At 39.6% G+C, this 19,570-nt stretch overlaps 1 protein-coding gene across 7 annotated transcripts in view; it reads left to right on the plus strand.

The window, feature by feature from the left end:
* The window catches only part of CUNH2orf76 (chromosome unknown C2orf76 homolog), a 57,991-nt gene that overhangs the window by 36,485 nt on the left and 1,936 nt on the right, over window positions 1-19,570 (plus strand). For 6 of the 7 annotated variants that reach the window (XM_045868997.2, XM_064586422.1, XM_045869000.3 and 3 more), the window contains 3 exons: window positions 4,527-4,577; window positions 8,421-8,458; window positions 12,690-12,771. In XM_045868997.2, the coding sequence (XP_045724953.1) occupies window positions 4,527-4,577; window positions 8,421-8,458; window positions 12,690-12,771 (171 nt within the window). The remainder of the gene's footprint in view (window positions 1-4,526; window positions 4,578-8,420; window positions 8,459-12,689; window positions 12,772-19,570) is intronic. The other variant, XM_054506243.2, reaches the window with a different exon arrangement.

Raw genomic sequence — 19,570 nt, forward strand, 5'->3', positions numbered from 1 at the left:
AGAATCTATATAAACTATAATCGAGGCTTAAGGAAGTTGTAGGATATAAGACTAATACACAAAAATCAATTGTATTACTACTAATATACGGCTTGAAAATTACAAAAAACCTTTTATAATAGCATTACAAAGTATGAAATGGAATACATTTGCTAGAGTGTAAGACTTTTGCACTGAAGACTCTTAAAACATCACTGAGAGGGGCACCTGAGTGGCTCAGTTGGTTGAGCGACTGCCTTCAGCTCAGGTCATGATCCTGGAGTCCCGGGATCGAGTCCCACATCGGGCTCCCTGCTCAGCAGGGAGTCTGCTTCTCCCTCTGACCCTCCCCCCTCTCATGTGCTCTCTCTCATTCTCTCTCTCAAATAAATAAATAAAATCTTAAAAAAAAAAAAATCACTGAGAAAACTTTTAAAAGACCAAAATAAATGGAGATACCTTGTGTCTGTGGGTCAGAAAAAATATGGTGAAGAGGTCATGTCTCCTCAAAATGATGTATAGCTTCCAATCAAAATCTCAGCACACTTCCTCCCTTCATAAATATATACATAATTATATACTCTACAGTTTAGAAATAACTTATTCTATTTTATTCTAAAATTTATAAGGAAAGTTAAAAAGACCTATGATGTGGGAAACAAAGGCAGAAGAAAAATTATAAAATATCCTTACTACCTACAGCCCATTGACAAGTCTTTGAAACAGGCAGAATGACATTCCTCTAGGGACTCAACTGCCTCAATGTTAATACTTTGCTAAGGGCAAAAGACAATCCTAGGACAAACCCCCAACCCTGGATCCTGTAAGTCTACTTTAACATATAAAAATTCCTTCAGAAATTTCCTTTATCTCTAAACTCCCCAAGATACGTATTATTTATCTCTAAACCCCCCAAGATACGTGTTGGCAATCACCTCCCCCCCTCCCAAACATATGGCCCACCGAGATACATCTCAAGGGTCTCATGACTTAGGTTGTATTAGACAGTAATAAATGACCTTTTCCCAACAATAGTTAACCCCCTCAAGGTCCTGGAAACCTCACTTCTAAATTCCTTAGAGACTTAAACTATAACTCCCTCCCAACTTGAAAGTACATAATGGGCCACTCCTCATGACCCCGGTGCAGCTCTTCCTGCCCATGGGTCCTATCCCCGTGCTTTCATAAAATCACCCTTTTGCACCAAAGACGTCTCAAGAATTCTTTCTTGGCCATCGGCTTCGAACCCTAATGTTCTATCCTACATCAACCTGTAGTTAACTCACAAAAAGAAGAAAAAAAGTTGTAGGAATTACACTGATTACATGACTTAGTACTATAAAGCTACATCAACCAAGACATTGTGTGTGGTATTGATATATAGATGACATATCAATGAAAACCAGTGCAGAAACAGACCTACACTTACATGTATGTTCAGTTGATTTTTGACCAAGGTGTTTTTGGGGGAAGAGGTGATCTTTCCAAAAAAAGGTACTGGAACAGTTGGATATCCATATGCAAATAAATGAACCTCAGCTCTTACCTCGTACCCTATGCAAAAATAACTCAAAATTTGTCAAGATGTAAATATAAATATAAAAGCAGAAACTATAAAACTTCTAAAAGAAAACACAGAAGAAAATGTTAAAGACTTTGATTTTGGTAAAAATGTCTTAAATACAGCACAATGAACACAAACTGTAAAAGATTAGTCAGGCTTCATCAAAATGAAAAAGTTTGCTTTTCAAAATACAGTGCTAAGAAAATGAAAAGACAAGCCATGGACTTGGAGAAAATATTTGTAGAACATCCAACCAAAGACTTGTGCCTAGAAAACAACAACAAAAAATCTCTTCTAACTACATAGGTAGGACCTAACCCTATTAAAAAGTGCTAAAAGATCTGAACAAACACTTGAGCAAAGATACGTCATACTCACCATTGTTAGTCTAGTGAAGTGCAAGTTAAAGTCACGGTGAGAGGCACCTGGGTGGCTCAGTCATTAAGTGTCTGCCTAGAAAAACACATTTCCTAATTCAGATGTGTGGGTTTTTAAGAACGTTTTCTTTATAGATAATACATGTATGTAGTTTTAAGGTCAGAACGTAAAAGGAAATCAGTAAAAACTCTCCTTTCCACTTCTGTTCTCTGACCAGTACTCCGTGCTCTCCCCTACCCCGTGAACGTTTAAGCAAATACAAACATATATGCTTCCTTTTCCCCCATTTTCCTCAAAAGGTGGCTTACTTTAAAAATAATGGTCTGCTTTATGCTTTCCTTTACCTTTAACATACCTTGAAGATACTACTAGAGCACTTCCTGTGCCTCTTTATTTTCTTTTTTTTTTTTTAACAGTTGAAAAATATGTTTCATTTTTTGGGCATATTATTTATTTAGTAAGTCCCCCCACTGGAGGACATTTGGATTTTTCTGAGCATTTGCTACTGTAAGCAATGCTACAGTTAGTACCCTTGTATGTATATAACACACACATGTGAGAATGTATCTCTGTGATCAATTCTTGGAGTGGAATTCCTAGGTCAAAGGGTATATGCATATGCATATGTAATTTTCATACATATCAAATTGCCCTCTGACGTACATACCTCAGGTCATGGTCCCAGGGTCCTGGGATTGAGCCCTATATTGGGCTCCCTGCTCGGCAGGAAGCCTGCTTCTCCCTCTCCCACTCCCCCTGCTTATGTTCCCTCTCTCAATGTCTCTCTCTCTAATAAATAAATAAAATCTTTAAAAAAAATTATTTTAAAAAATAAAGTCATGGTGAGAACACAACACTCCCACTGAAATGGCTAGAATTAAAAAGGTTTATTGGGCGCCTGGGTGGCTCAGTTGGTTAAGCGACTGCCTTCGGCTCAGGTCATGATCCTGGAGTCCCGGGATCGAGTCCCGCATCGGGCTCCCTGCTCGGCAGGGAGTCTGCTTCTCCCTCTGACCCTCCTCCCCTCATGCTCTCTGTCTCTCATTCTCTCTGTCTCAAATAAATAAATAAAATCTTAAAAAAAAAAAAGGTTTATTAATTAAAACCCCAGTTTTGGCTAGGATGTGGAAGAACTGGAACTCTGATAGGCCACTGGTAGGAATGTAAAGAGGAACCACTTTAGAAGATGAGTTGGCAGTTTCTTAAAAGGGTACCAACCCCTACCGTACAATCCAGCCATTCCACTTCTGGGTGAAATGCAAGTGCATGTCCGCATATGACTACCCGCAGCCTTATTTGTTGTAGCACAAAATGAGAAGCCACCTCTTTTGCCTCTTTCGTAAGGAAGGTGTTTAGTTTTGTCTCTTCCTCCTCAGGCCTTTTTATGTGTTTGTGCACCAAAGTTCTTATCTCACCAAATGGGTTGAATGGCTGGTGTCTTTCTGCCATTGCAGAAGAGAACCCCTTCCCCTTGCTGCAGAATGGGAAGATTGGATTCTAGCCCTAACTCTGACACTCTGGGCCAACCAGGACCTTGGAGTTCTTAACTGCCAAATGAAAGGCTTAAGTTATATTTATTCATTCACGAATATTTTTAAGCACCTGACATGTGCCCAGCACTCTTTTGGGTACTGGTAACACAATGAAAATTGGCTAAAGTCCCTGCCCTCATGGAACCAGTTATCTATTAACCTATGATGTGGCGGACACGGTCTTCGGTTTCAGGATCTATGGCCTACTGTCTTAATCTCAAGGAGTTTATGAATTAGTAGGGAAGGGAGACCAACAAAACAGAACTACTGTTGTAAGGAATGTCATGAAGGAAACCGTTTGAGGGGAGACCCACCCTTAGCAGGGCCTGCAGGGGAGGCCTCTCGGTGGAGTGGCACTTGAGCTGACATCCAGAGGAAGAAAGACAAAGTGCTCTCATTTGCCTTCCCTGTCTCTTCTCTCAGAAGTCCAGACTGAACGGAAGACTGTGATTTGATTTCTTAGAATGTAGGCACCTCTAACTGTGAGCAGTTTCACGGGGCCCTCTGTTCCTTACCTCACACCTTCACAGTGTTTCAGTGTCTTGTTCAGGAACTATAAGGGCTAATAAATTAAACAGATCTAACATTTGAAATTCTGTTTTAAAAAGAATATTTAATTTGTTTTTGTTTTCTTTGCTGAGTTAGAGTTACATTGTAGGTTATCTGAATTTTGGTAAGAGTAATAACACTCATCTAGATCATTGGTTTCCACTACAGGCCTGAATGAGTTCTCAGGTTCATATGCTAAATGAATGTCACCTAATAGAAAATAATATCTCACACAGGCATGCTATATATTTCGAATGTACATAGATGCTGTTGTACTTAATAAAATGACAATTCATTTAATAACGTTACTGAATTCTTAGTTCAGCTAGTAACAGCTCAACATTTCCTCAGTGGTTCCATTGTTTTAGATGACCTCTGAATTTTGATGGCGTGTTAGCTTCATTTTGTGTTCTACCAATTTTTCAAAGTAGCTTAGTCTGGAGATCTAGGAGAACGTAGCAAAAGACTGTGCATATACTACAAGTGTCTACTTGAATATAATAAAAATAATCTTTCTCTTATAGATATTCCTTTAAGGACCAACCTGCCACCACCATTCAGAAATTATAAATATGGTAACTAATTTTACTTATTCTTTAAAAACGTATATTAATACAATTTTACGTTAGTTTTATGTTGATAGCAATTTAAATTTGGTTTTCAAAAATGAGTTTACTATCTGTAAACAAAAACCAAAATGGAAGTTTATTTAGAAATATAGGAATCCTGGTGTATCGGTGAAGTAAATTGTAATAGTGTATGAAAGTGGCCTATTTGTGAGGAACAAATAACATGTTTGGCAAACGATGTCTAAAATGAATTTCTTTGTCAGTTAACCAGGAAAGAAAAATGATTTCAGACTAGGAATTAAAAGAAGAGATTAAACATTTTAAATGCCAATAACTTAAGCATAGTATATAGGAATTTTGCATGTTACAGGGGTCGATTAAACAATGCAGTAATGAGGCAGGAAGTTGGGTTCCATTATTTGGTATAAAGGTGGTACAGTTATTAACCTTCAGCATAGTGACACTCACCAAACTTTGAGTTTGAGACCTCACTTGAAAATTATGACGCATCTAATAAATATTTCTGTTAATTGGTACAGACATTTTTTGAAGTATAAATTTTTTATTACCTCAGATCATTTTTTGGAGTGGCTTTTAATTCTGTTCCCATTTGGTAGAGCAACTTATGACCTAAAATACTTTGAAATCACAATCTTCACCGTGTGTATGCATTTTAATATCCAGAGACTAATTGTGAGGTCATAAGGGGTAGTCAAGCAGAAGTTGAAGGCACTGAGTGGAAAGTACTTTGATTTATTGGGCTTAAAGAATTTACATACTAAATATTGAATAAGAGAAGGGAATAAAAAGCACAGTTAAGTAAATATGAAACTTCTCAATTCTGGCTTTCGTGGCTTTCAGAGTATAATGACTTGCAATATAACCTTAAACTTGAATCAACCTACAGATGCCATTTCCTTTTTGCATGGTGTGTGTGTGTGTGTGTGTGTGCACACATGTGCATGCATATGCATACATATTCCAACTTGTGTTCCATATAAGTCATTTTGAAAGATAAGTTTTAGATACTGAATGCATTAGAATATCTGACTGTTAATCATCACGGGGGTAGATAACGTACCTCTTATATTGTCCCACCTTATTAACACTGTTTTGACCTAGGATTTGTATACTATTCAGGTGAATTGGCAGAAGAAGTGAACACATTTATCTGTGAGATGAGAAATTAGAGAAACACTAGGGTTTTGATGGACTTTCAGTGACCCAGTCTGGGTTTGGCTCTGTAACAATCTGCTGCTTTGTGTTTAAAAAGGAAGGCCAAACGTTACTTTCTCACCTGTCCTTGTCCTCCAGTATTGCTACCTGCTCTGTGGGAATAGAACACATTGGGTGTTGGGGAGTGGAAAGGGTCCAGAGTCAGATTTCAGCTTTGCTAGTTGCTGTCTCCATGCCCTTGGGCAAAGGGCTGGCTCACCGGCCAGACCACGGAGAGTCTGAGATTTCTTAGGGCCCCTCCTCCTATTTAATTGACATCTACATCTATGACTGATTTATCCCGACCAGACTGGGTTCTAAAGCACATTGGATGTGGTCTTATTTTTAAATCCTGATCACCTAGACGCTGTGCCTGTGTACAGTAACTATTGGTGGCTATGCAGTGTGGAGCTGCTGATACTGTTTATTTCATAAGGCCGTGTGTGATTAAACCCACTTGTGTGAACACATCAAATGCACCACAGATATATTCTTTTTATTTTTTATTTTTTTTTCAAGGTTTTATTTATTCATTTGAAAGAGACAGAGAGAGCACAAGCAGGGGGAGTGGCAGGCAGAGGGAGAAGCAGGCTCCCCGCTGAGCCACATACCTGACGGTGGGGCCTAGGACCTGGAGATCATGACCTGAGCCGAAAGCAGATGCTTAACCGACTGAGCAACCTAGGTGCCCTGATTCTTTTTATTTTTATGAGGTGACTTTCCTCAAGGAATTTGCGCTTCAGGTACAATACCCACAGATGCTGTTTCTGTTAATAATGAAGATTTTTTTTTTTTTTAAAGAAGTAAAAACAAGTGAAAGAGATTATTCAACAAGGAAAAGGACATTATTAGTACAATATCTTTTGCTAGCTGGTTGTTTCCCTGACCCTCTTACCAAGTCTTACTAGTTTCTGTTGGAGGGAAAAATCTGAAAATTTCTGTTCAAATCATTTCTTATTCTGCTAAAAAAAAAAAATGTGGCCTTCTTATTGTGGGTTTGCAGGACCCATTAGAGCAAGGATATTTCTAATAAAGGCTCATTAGCAAAATATGTAGAACATGACTAATATTTGGTAAGATCAAACCACAATTTGGCTTGTTGGTTGTAACAGACTTTAAGTAGGATCCTTTTAGTTAAAAAACTTACTGGCTTTTCTTTTTTTTAAAAAATATTTTATTTATTTATTTGACAGAGAGAGACACAGTGAGAGAGGGAACACAAGCAGGGGGAGTGGGAAAGGGAGAAGCAGGCTTCCTGCGGAGCAGGGAGCCCGATGCAGGGCTCGATCCCAGGACCCTGGGATCATGACCTGAGCCAAAGGCAGACAGTTAACGACTGAGCCACCCAGGCGCCCCCTTACTGGCTTTTCTAACTTGTCTCTAATAATAAACCGTTATCTAGCTATAATGAGAAAAAGATAATAGGTAACTCAGAATAACAGATAATCCAAAAGCCAATTTGTTTATTTTCTTGTGTACATTCTGAGCTTATTTTTATCAATTGTGGTGTATTTACATTCCTAATATGCATTTTTTCACCTAGATTAGATTTATTTTTAGTTCTTAACAGTACATAGTTGCAGTCCTAGGATTAGGCTGACCTTGTGTTAAAAATTGCAATAGATAACTGAAAGTTGACTCTTTAAAATAATGGGTAATTCAGTGCTAGTTCTTAACTGGGTAGCTACCCTTTTCTTTCGTATTATTAGAACAGAGTTAAATCAAGGCCTGTTTTTTAAGTAGATCCTTTCATTTCATTTTACTGTTGGAATTCTTTATTGAATCGAATGGAATTGATAGAAATGAATTTTAGTTTAAGGTTAAGAGTTTGTCCAGATATAATAATACATGTAATCATAATACATTAATTTGATGGTTAAACAAAACTGAGTGAAGAATTGGAAACTTTCTGACTTGAAACCCGTTAAATGCTGAGCCCCTGCTATAATTAAGAGCTCACTGATGCAGAGTCGGACTTCACCGAATGTAGAGAAATGACTTACTGGAAAAGCACAGCATAGCCTGACATCAAGATAAACAGATTAAGGAGTGAAGGAGGATTGAATAAAGCAGATTAGATGGTGTGAGCCTGTGCAATGTTTGAAAACCAGGAGGCAAATACTGATATTCTTTGGGCATTAGCAGCCCTGCTCACATTACCAGTGAGCCTGAGCTCAGAGAGTGGTAACAAGTTGTCAGGATAATCGTTTGACTCCTGTCACTATATGTATTCTGAAATATTACTAGGTTTTTTTGAACTGCTTATGTTAATGTGTGACATTTTTTACAGTATTTGCTAATTATAGCCTTTTGCAACTCCAAAAAACAGGATCGAGTAATATCCACCTGTCTTCTATTCTAAGGGAAAGTGTGCCAAGTTCATTGCAGGTTATGGCACCCAGTTGTGTGTGTCAAAGACGAAGGCTTTCAAATATCTTTAAACAGCAGTGACCTTTAAGGTGATGATATATAAAAGTAATTTTTTTTTTTTTTACTGTATACTAGATTTTTAAGTGAATGGATCATAAGGCAAGGACTTAAGTTTCTCAATTTCATAGCTGCACCCTCCCATTTCAGATTATTCAAATGAAGTTTTAAAATAATCTTTTACGAAGACTTCTTTTTTTCTTTCAGATAAACTAAAGATTGTTCATCAAGCACATAAAGCAAAGGTACGTTTCATATGTACAGTAGTATCTGACACATGGCAAGTGATCGCTGTTGGCTGTCTCAGTGAATAAATGAATGAACACACGTACTTCTGAAATATTTCCCATTATAATAGCATTTTTTATTTTGTAAGTACCCTTTCTACAGCCATTAAGGAAAAAAAAAACCCACTAAGCCCCTGTTAGTAGTAGATCCTTTAAAAAAGTGTTAATTTTTTAAAAAGCGTGCATGTTCTATATCAAGCAAATATTTAACGTAAAAATTAAATTTGCAAAAAAATGTTTTTTGAAGTTACTAATTCATAGGCAACAGCCATACCCTCATGCCGTTTTCTTTGTAATCTCTGGTATACAGTTATTTGAAAGCTGATTGAGTTTATGGTGGGTATCTAGGATTAGAGAAGACAATGAAATTAGGTGAATTAAAAAATAAATGCTTGGGGCGCCTGGGTGGCTCAGTTGGTTAAGCATCTGCCTTTGGCTCAGGTCATGATCTCAGAGTCCTGGGATGGAGCCCTGCATTAGGCTTCCTGCTCAGTGGGGAGTCTTCGAAATGCTAGTGAGGGTCATTCAGTTGTCCACACTCATTGAACTGAACTCCCCTTAAGATCTGTGCGTTTTATTTATATGAAATTCTACCTGAATTTCACAAAACAATAGACATGCCAAAAGGGATCCAACATAAGACTTAAATGGAAATGCTTAGGATATTTGGATGGGAAGATGCAACAGTATGAAGATGTCCGTTTTTTCTTAGTTTACGAATTTAATGCCACCCCATCTATATATGAATGAAAGAAGCTGATTATAAAATTAATATGCAAAAAATAAATAAGAATAGTTAGGAAAAGGAAGAGAAAGGGGAATGACTAGCCCTGACATGTGTTACCCATATTATTAAACTCTAATAATTAAAACAGTGTGGTGCTGCCATATGAACTCTTAGGTCAATGGCACAGAATTAAAAGTCCAAAAATTGACCCAAATATATATCAGAATTTAGTGTATAGTAAATATGATATTTTAAAGCTATGGAGAAAACATGAGGATTCAGTAAGTGTTACTGGGACAATTGGGAGATATCCAGAAAACAGTGAGTTGAATCCATATCTTTTTTTTTATGCCAAAATAAATACCTACTGGATTAATGACTTAAATGTGAAAATAAAGCTCACAGGTGAGGACAGAGGTGAAACCAACTGAACATGAGTAGATCATTTGTTCAAGCTGGGTGATGGGTGTGTGGAGGGTTCATTGTGCTGTTCTATATGTTTGAAATTCTTCATAATTAAAAACTTAAAAAAAAATGAAATTGACAAAAACATTTGAAGAGAACAGGGAATTTTAAAATTAATCTTAGAATGAAAGTCTTTCTAAGTATGGTAGAAAACCCAGAAACCATAAAAAATTGATAATTTTACTTTATTCAAACATTCAGCACCTTTTTCTAGGGAAAAAAACACTAAAAAATTGAGAAACAAGTGAAAACGGGGAAAATTTTCTAACTTATATTACAGAAAAGGCCTGATTTCCTTAGTATATGATGCTGTTTTATAATTCCATTTAAAAAATTATCCTTCAAGTCCATTAAAAAACAGTATTTACGACTTGACTCAAAATAAATGCAAATTCAGACTACACTTACTCTCCATCTGTTAGGTTGGCAAGGATCAGATGGTTTTGATAGTACACCGTGTCAGTGATGCTCTGGGGACTAGTACTCTCAGCGATTGGTAGCGTTCCTGTAAAGTGGTACGGCTACTCTGGAGCGTCATTTAGCAATATCTGCCAAAATAAAATTGCACGTACTCTCTGACCTAACAATTCTACTTCTAGGAACTTACCCTACACATAAAACTCATACAAAGGCAAAATGATACACGTTATGAGGGTATTTGTTGCAGGGTTGTTTATGGTAGCAAGAGATGGAAACAACCTGAATGTCCATCCATGGGGACGGAGTGTGTTGTGTGTGTGTGTGTGTGTGTGTGTGTATCCCTTCAGTGGAATAGCCCACGGCCTTGATAAATTGAGGCAGCTCGTATTACTGGTTTTGAATGATTTTAAGCTATATTTTAAGAGGAAAAAGTCATGTGTTAGAATATACCATACAATATGCTGTTATGTGTTTGGAAAAGTTTACCTGCACATTTCTGCCTGCATGAACGTGTACAGAGACAGCCTCTAGAAGGATACGCCAGAATTAGTGTAAGTTCTTTGGAAGGAAACTAGACCACCTGGTAGATAAGGGTTGGGAGGAGACTTACTTTTCTCTCCTTCCCTATGTGCTTGGAGAATTTTGTATCATGAGTATGTGCTACCTATTCTTTTTTTTTTTTTTTTTTTTAAGATTTTATTTATTTATTTGACAGAGAGACAGCGAGAGAGGGAACACAAGTAGGGGGAGTGGGAAAGGGAGAAGCAGGCTTCCTGCTGAGCAGGGAGCCTGATGAGGGGCTTGATCCAAGGACCCTGGGATCATGACCTGAGCCGAAGGCAGACGCTTAATGACTGAGCCACCCAGGCGCCCCTTTGTGCTACCTATTCTAAAGTGATTTTTAAAAGATTTTATTTATTAATTTGACAGAGCGCAAGAGAGCACAAGCAGGGGGAACGGCAGGCAGCGGAAGAGGGAGAAGCAGGCTCCCTGCTCAAGCAGGCTCCCTGCCGAGCAGGGAGCCTCACTCAGGGCTCAGTCCCAGGACCCTGGGATCATGACCTGAGCCGAAGGCAGATGTTCAACTGACTGAGCCACCCAGGCGCCCCTAAAATGACTTTTTTTAAATAACATTCCCCCCCCCCCCCTTTAATCTGTGTACTCTGGAGGTCAAGCCCTGCGCTCTCTAGTGGGTGAAGTTGTGGACTGTGGAGCATGGCTTCTGGGCCTTCTGTTTTAGCTGCTGGAGTGGCCTTTCTGTTCCCTCTTAGCTACATTCTAGAAATAGACTATGTTGCTAAGCAGCACCTGGTTGACAGGTGGTACTGTGTGTCCAACTAGTGGTCACCTCTGTATGCTTTTTAGGGGCAGATATCAACTCAAAATCTTCTCCTATATTATAATGTTTAACTGGATTTGTAAATTTCAGTGGAGGGCCAACTCATCCACTCCCACCCCAAACCTCATAGAGAAAGGTTACAGTCAGTATGACACGGGGTCAAGTTAATATGACGTGGGATCAAGTGTTTGCTATTAGGGCAAGGTTTTTAGATACGTGGACTTTCGGCCGTACAGGTAAACTTGCTTCTCTCCGAAGTCAGGCTGGTCAGAGCTTAGGGGCCTCAGTTCCGTATACTCTGGGGTCTCTTTCTTTTTCTTACTCTCTCTCTTTTTAAAGATTTTCCTTATTTATTTGAGATGGAGCGTGAGTGGGGGTGGGGGTGGGGGGAAGAGGCAGAGGGAGAAGCAGACTCCCCGCTGAGCAGGGAGCCCAACGTGGGGCTGGATCCCAGGACCCCGGGATCATGACCTGAGCTGAAGGCATCCGCTTAACCGACTGAGCCACCCAGGCGCCCCCCTCTGGGTCTGTTTCTTAACCTCTCTGGCTCCTGGAATATTGTGAGGATGAGATGACAATGATGATGGTGAGGACAACAGCCACAGAACGGTGACAGCTAGCATGGAGAGGCCTTGCTCTGTGACTGACACTCCCTTACGGTTTTCTGTGCTTCATCTCATTTCATCCTCACCATGGGGCGAAAGAAGATTCATCCCCCCCCACCTTTTTTTTTTTTTTTAGAGTGAGAGATTGAGGGAGCAGGGTGTGGGGAGGGAGAGAGAGAATCTTAAACAGGCTCCACACCCAGCACAGAGCCTGACATGGGGCTCCATCTCACGACCCTGAGATCATGACCTGAGCCGAAATCAAGAGTTGGATGCTAAACCAACTGAGCTACCCAGGGCCCCCTCCCTGTTTTTTTATAGAGGAGGAAACTGAGTCTTGGAGAGGCTGTGTAGTTTGTGGAGAACACAGAGTGGGGCATCAGTGGAACCCAAATTTTCATCCAGACCTGGCCCCAGAGCTCCATGCTAAGGCGCTGTCTCCCCAGCACTTACGGAGTGTGTGCACACGGTAGGTGCTCACATCCATTTGCTTCTGCCCTGATGATGACGGGAACAGCATGTGACTTGGTTATTGCTGTGACCCAGAGTAACAATTCTGTGTCTTCGAGAAGCCTTCACCAAATATGAAGCACATACGAGTACCCATAAGATGGAGGTTTTCTTTCTTCCTAGACGAACGAGCTTGTGTTGAGTCTGGAAGACGATGACACACTCATTCTGGAAGAAGACAGCACGCTGCGTGCCAGTGGAATCGGTGAGAAAGAGTGCCCCATGGTGCTGGACGGGCGCTCACTTCCCCAGCCTCTCTGCCAACGCCCGGCTGATTATGTTTGGATAACTCACCGCAAAGTAAATGCTACCCTGGGTGCTCTTTACACTCCCTGATAATTATTCAAAGGAGGAGGATGAGAATGATGTACGTTCAGAGCGTTTGACTGAGGGCAGGCGATATCTGCTCTCCAAATGTGCAGAATGCAAATAGTTCTTTTCTGCAGGTATGCTCAGAATTCTCCTGAGGGTTGTTTTAAGTGATTGACAGGTTATTACTCACTTAATAACCTACTTACTCTTATCAGCATCATTTGAACCAATGGTTTGAAAGAAATGAACCTGGTAGAACTAATGTGGAATAATGAAGTGAGATGTTTGTATAGTGTGCAGTGCGGTTTCTAATAGTCCTCCGGATTACTCAGGGCCCGCCGAGTCGTGGAATTTCAAATAGGAGCCTCGCATGTGCACTCGAAAGGGGGCCCAAATTCGCTTTTCAGCCTAGAATGTGCATGTAGTGCTCTTTTAAAGAAATGCCATGTGACGTGTTTTGTGACCATTAGATGTCACTCTAATTCTGTGTATGTACACCTGAAGGTTATCTGGCAATGGGAGTGAAGATTTTCAGAGAGGTGTGAGCTGTTGAAGGTGCTATGCCTCTGACGCACCTTTGTGGTCCGTGACTCTAAGGAAACAGTCCAAATCACACTTTATAACTATCCAGACACACAGCTTACGGGGCCCTCTAAGTGAGGTCCATGTTAGGAAGCCTTACTTTTTTTTTTTTTTTTTTTGACAGGTGTTCTATTGAGTTATTTTAAGGACATATGTCAGGAATTCAGTTTTGAGTGACACGTGTGGCTAAAGTGAGTTCCTGACTGGTCTTCTCATTTAAATAGGATTCTAAATAACATGTTACAAAATCTTAGACTTACTTTCCTTGTTTGTCTACACTATTGGCTACACTTAATGTCTTTCCATATTATCAATATGTAAGGTTGCTATTGTTCGAAAACAGTTTTTATTTTGGCATTTATTTCCTCAAATGCTGGTATATTATTATAGCAAGTGGCACCTGTGTTATTGAGGCACGGGGCACCTAGAAGCTAGCCCTGCTTGTTGTTAAAACATAAAGCTATAATTCTTACAACGGACTGGTTTGGTATGATGTAGGGATTGAAACCTCTATGGAAAAGATCAGAAACAAACTAAAAAAAAGTCAGATCTCACAATATGGTAAAGTTTTGACCTCTCAAATAAGTGTGGTAAGAATGAATTAGCCAGAAAATGATGTTGGGCCCATTGCCAAAGTATTTGGGAAAATAAAATTTAAATCCTATCCCAACCTTTATTCCAAAATAAATTGTAGATTGATTATATGTCATAATGTAAAAAAATTTTTTTATTATTTTTTAAAATTAAAAAAAAAAGATTTTATTTATTTATTTATTTGAGAGAGAGAGAGAGAGCACGAGCAGGGCAGAGGGAGAGGGAGAAGCAGACTCGCCGCTGAGCAGGGGGCCCAACATGGGGCTCAATCCCAGGACCTTGAGATCATGACCTGGGCCGAAGGCAGACGCTTAACCGACTGAGCTACCCAGGCGCCCCTAAAAAATTGTTTTTAAATAAAATGTAGCTTAGTAGTTTCATAATCTTGGGGAGAAAAGCTTTTCAAGCATGACCTTGAAGGCAGAGCCATAGAGCAGGGAGAAATGATAGATTCGTCCATGTAAAAACTAAAAAATGTAAGCAGAGTTAAAGGAGAAGCACTAAACTATGAAAAAAATACTTCATATATGACAAAAGGTATTAGCCTGAATTTATATATAGATATATATATTTTTTAAATCAAGAAAGACAGTTTGTTTTTTACAGATTTTATTTATTCATTTGACAGAGACAGTGAGAGAGAGAACACAAGCTGGGCGAGTGGGAGAGGGAGAAGCAGGCTTCCCGCTGAGCAGGGAACCCGATGCGGGGCTCGATCCCAGGACTCTGGGATCATGACCTGAGCCGAAGGCAGATGCTTAATCAACTGAGCCACCCAGGTGCCCCTAGCCTGAATTTATAAAAACCTCTTATAATTAGGTTGGAAAAATATAAGAAATCCTACTGATAGAAGAAATAGCTAACATATGAAAAATAGTTCAGCCTTACGAGTCCAGAGAGAAATACACATGAAGATAGATGCTATTTTATGTAGTATACTACATGGTTTTTAAGTGGTTAAGAATTAGAGACTGGAGCCAGAGTGCATGGGTTTACAACCCGATTCTGCCACTTACTGGCTGGGTGACCTTGGACAAGCAGTAATTTCAAAACTAACAGACATCAAGAAAAGTGGTAGTATCCAAGAGAGTGTTGCGAAGTGGATACTCTCTGGTACTACTGTTGGGAATGTATATTACCTCTAACTTCCTGTAGGTCAATTTGGCCAGTAAGACTTTACCACTCTTAACTTCCTGTAGCATCTGTTACCAGGCCAACAGGAGTATCCTTCCTTAAGCTCCGTGACTCCCCCGAGGTTGAGATGTGCCTTCAACAGGGTGGCAGGGTTCTCTCACCTTCCCTGTTTGTGAATCACTGATAGAGAGCTTTCTTTATTGCATGGAAGTAGAATATATTGTGTGATGCCATTATTGTTTATAAATGTATATATTTACACGTCTGTATGTGTATGTGAAGAAAAAATCATGTAACAAAATTGTAGAAATGGTTCTCTGGCTGGTGGCACTGCAAGCATTTGATTTTTTTTTTTTCTTCTCGATATTATCTAATTGTTCTCATAATTTAAAATTTTTCTACAGTTCCCATGTAAATTAAGGAACCAATTTTAAAGAATAGACTCCTAAAGTTGGAGAAAATTGGTTTGAATGAGGGCTCTGCATTTTACTTATTTTGTGACCATTCATAAGCCATTTAGTGTTTTTGAACTTCTGTTTTGATTCATGTAAAACAAAACAGAAACCACTGAACCTGTTTCAGAGCGTTGTCCTAAGAGTTGAATGAGAAAAGCCTATGAAAACATCTGGAACGATGCATGTAAAGACCCTCAGAAACACATATTTGGAAGCCATTTTAGAGAAGGCAATTGGCGAATGTTTTGAATTTATTAAAATTACTGAGTTGTTGGCTTAACTGTCATTTTCAGACTCATGTAATGAACCAGCTGTAAAGGTAAGAATTAGATCCATCTTTCTGTCATTCTTGTTGTAAGGCTATGGGTCTTTGATAAGCATCAGATTCTTGTCACGAGTTCCCCACTAGTTTCAGGGTGGTCCTGGAACCTCACGCTGCCCCCCAGCCCTGGCAAGCCCACAGCCCTGGTCTGGGGTGACTCCTGGCCCGGCTGGAGTGGCTTCCTGTCCGTGTCACCTGGAGCCGCCATGCTGTGCCCTGGAGAAGCTTCACATCCACATGGGAAGGAGGTGGTGGTCCCTGGAAGCCACAAAAAATTCTGAGTGGGAGGAGAGTTGTAAAAATGACACTTGAAGTGTGTGATTTTTCTAGGGAATTTCCCCTCCCTCGGTGCCATGTCTGGTTAGGTTTTTAAGTGGTTGAAGAGAAGAATTCCGAGTCCTCACTCTCCCTTTTCCCCACTTGATCTTGCTTAGAGCTGTCACTCTGCCATCACAGTTGCCATGGGAATAAGGCCAATGTAACAAATTTATCATTAGACTTTTCTGCAGAATTCATGAAAGGAAGACAAGGACTGTGAGCAGGGGGATCTTAGGGGAAAAAACTTGTTTGAAGATCTCTTTTTTCACGGAGAAATTCTCTGGTTCCTGCCCCAGCCTTTTAACTGTATTGCGGATCCCAATTGTATATTCTGTGCCTGACGTCAGGGCACATTTTCGCTTGTGGACTCAGAGCTAAAAGACCTCAGTAAAAAGATGTGCTTTTTTTTTTTTTTTGGAAGGAAGAAGAAAGCTTTACTTAGAATTGTTATTTGTAAATGTAAAGATTTTTACCTTGTCATTAATGATTGTAGTTTTATGGACTCATTCCCCTAAGTGGTAAATTTGCACATCAGTATTTTTGGGGTGGTGTTTTATCTCTTTCCTTTGGCTACATTCTACTACTATTATCTTTTGAATCCTCTTTCCTTAGGAAAGAAATGGTGGCAGGGTAACTCTTTTCAAGCCTCTTGTGTTTTACTGGAAATATTTTAAAACAAGATACAGCAGGCCAAACCCTAAGTGCTTATCTGAGGGAAGAGTTTGCTTCAAACCGGATCCTGTACTCATTCCAAAGCTCCCCTGTGGTCGGTTTTCATTTTATGTGTCAACTTATGTTGTCTGCCCACAACCAGAACCCTGACTTTGTGCCCAGCACCTTTTGATTATCTCAGATGTACAGCTGATATTGCAGGATTCTTTGGCTCTCACTTCTTTATCAGGATCGTGTTTGATTTGTGTTTCCTGAACATTCCAGGTGCCTTTCCCATCCTCTTTTGAGTAATAGTATCTTAGGGCATACATGCTTTCCTCCCTTAACAGCGTCTTACAGGGGCTGTTCTTTACCTTAAACATCAAAACAGTGGTAGTCTGGTATTCAAGAAGGTAGGTGGTGGGCTTGGGGAATTTGGGATTCCAGAACAAGGGGCCTGGATTGTTCTTCCCTTTTTACCCTCCCTTCACCACTGTGGGAATCCACAGGCCTGTGTCCAGTCTCTAAAAGGTCAGATTTATTTTACTATTTGCTCTCTTCAAACTGAACCTTGAAATCCTCTCTGCCCACTGATCTAAAAAACAGATGCTTGAAGCAAATGTGAAATAAAGCACTGTGTTTGGGAACTCTTGGCTGGATCACTTTGGTGCAAACTTAGAAATATAACTCAGCTGTAAAAAAAAAATATATATATATATATAAATATATAACTCAGCTGTGAGCATACTTTTGAATGATTTGTAGTTTCAGATTTTATGAGCCTTGGAAGGATAGGATATACTCCTGGAATAGGAGAGAAGGTAAAACTTTGTCCTTTTGGTCTCAAATTGCTGCAGAAACCAGACCTCACTCCTGTATTTTTTTTTTTTGGCCAATAACCTGTACTTATTATCACATTACAGCTTGCCTGATCATTAATTATCTGTACTACAGAGTCCGTGTGCAGGTCTCTGTCTCTCTTCTCAGACAGCAGTTGCTGTGCCTTATACTACTTTGGTGCCGACTAGTACAGGCTAGGGAGTTCAAAACTGTGCAATAAATCCTCATTGATAGGTGAGTTTTTGGAATAAATTAGTTAGGAGCTTAAGTATATTGCCTTGAATTTTTCTTGAGCTTTTACATACAAAATTGGTTTTTCTTACATTCTTTTATTTAAAGTCATTATTATTTTCCTGTTAAAGGTGTGTATATACATGGAGCTGACCTGTTTGGACACATTATAAAATTATTAATTTCAGGGGCCCCTGCGTGCCTCAGTCGGTTAAGCATCCGCCTTGGGCTCAGGTCAGGATGCCAGGGTCCTGGGATTGAGCCCCCCCCCACCCCCGCCCCATGTCGTATCGGGTTCCCTGCTCAGCAGGGAGTCTGCTTCTCCCTCTCCCTCTGCCCCCGACTCATGCTCTCTCTCTCTCTCTCAAATAAAAAATAAAATCTTAAAAAAATTATTAATTTCATTTTCAAAGTTTGAATGTCCTGGCTTGTGTTCACTGCATTAAACTTGAAAGTCACATTAAAATGGTGCACAGTATTTGGAGGGTTCTTACTTGATTTCATTTGATAGTAAGACAAAGGGATGAACTGGCAATGTATTTATTGGATTTTAGATTTTACATTCATTTCAGATTCACACGCCAAGGCACTCTGCACCTGAGTGCACTGCGCCTGCTGCACATTTAATTTAAAATCAGGTGCCCTAGGGGACTGGCACATAGTAGACTTCCTTGGGGTTCTTTGGAGCCATTTTAGGTAGAACTGGGGAAGCAAGAATTTAAGGGATAATGGTCGAAAGGGTGATGATGCAGAGGTCTTGAAAATCTTCTGTAATTTGTTTTCACTCTAATTGATAAGTAAATTTGTGGTGTAAATACAGGACATCATTCTCAAACATTTTCAAGAGAATTTTACAGATTTTAAAAAGCATTCTATTTGGTTTGTTTGAGGACCACATTACTCAAGTTTAAAATACATTTTATGGGGTGCCTGGGTGGCTCAGACAGTAAAATGTCTGTCTTCGGCTCAGGTCATGATCCCAGGGTCCTGGGATCGAGCTCCACATCGGGCTCCCTGCTCGGCGGGGAGCCTGCTTCTCCCTCTGCCTCTGCCTGGGCTTCCCCTGCTTGTATACTCTCTCTGTCAAAAATAAATAAAATCTTTTAAAAAAAATTAAAAAAATACATTTTATGTCTGACTTTTGAATGTTTAGAGTAACCCACTTTGAACTTGTGTGTTGTTTTCCAGTTTTTGAAGGGTGTAAATTTTATCAGCCTTCATGAAGTATTGGGAGTTGAACCCATTTGTCAGTCTTGTTTTGTTGTTGTTGTTGTTTTGAAAAAAAGTATTCATCTGAAAATCTTTATCTTAGGGGATCTCATGTTGAGCGTATATTGTGAGAGATGGCATATAAATACTTCAGATAAGTAATGAATTGATCTGTAAGTTAATTAGACCCAAGAAAACCTATGTGGCAAAACAAAAATGCTTTGTCAGTTCTTCTTTACTTCAGCTTATCCTGAACCTATTATTAACATACTGAGGAACTCTACGATGTATTTGTTTCTCAAAAGGGGTACAGATAAATGTCAACGGCAGTAAGTGAAAATTGTAATTACAGTTAG

The sequence above is a fragment of the Mirounga angustirostris genome, unplaced genomic scaffold, assembly GCF_029215605.1.
Source record: "Mirounga angustirostris isolate CCGP_5_RB_7025 unplaced genomic scaffold, mMirAng1.0.hap1 SCAF_3, whole genome shotgun sequence".
NCBI lineage: Eukaryota > Metazoa > Chordata > Mammalia > Carnivora > Phocidae > Mirounga > Mirounga angustirostris.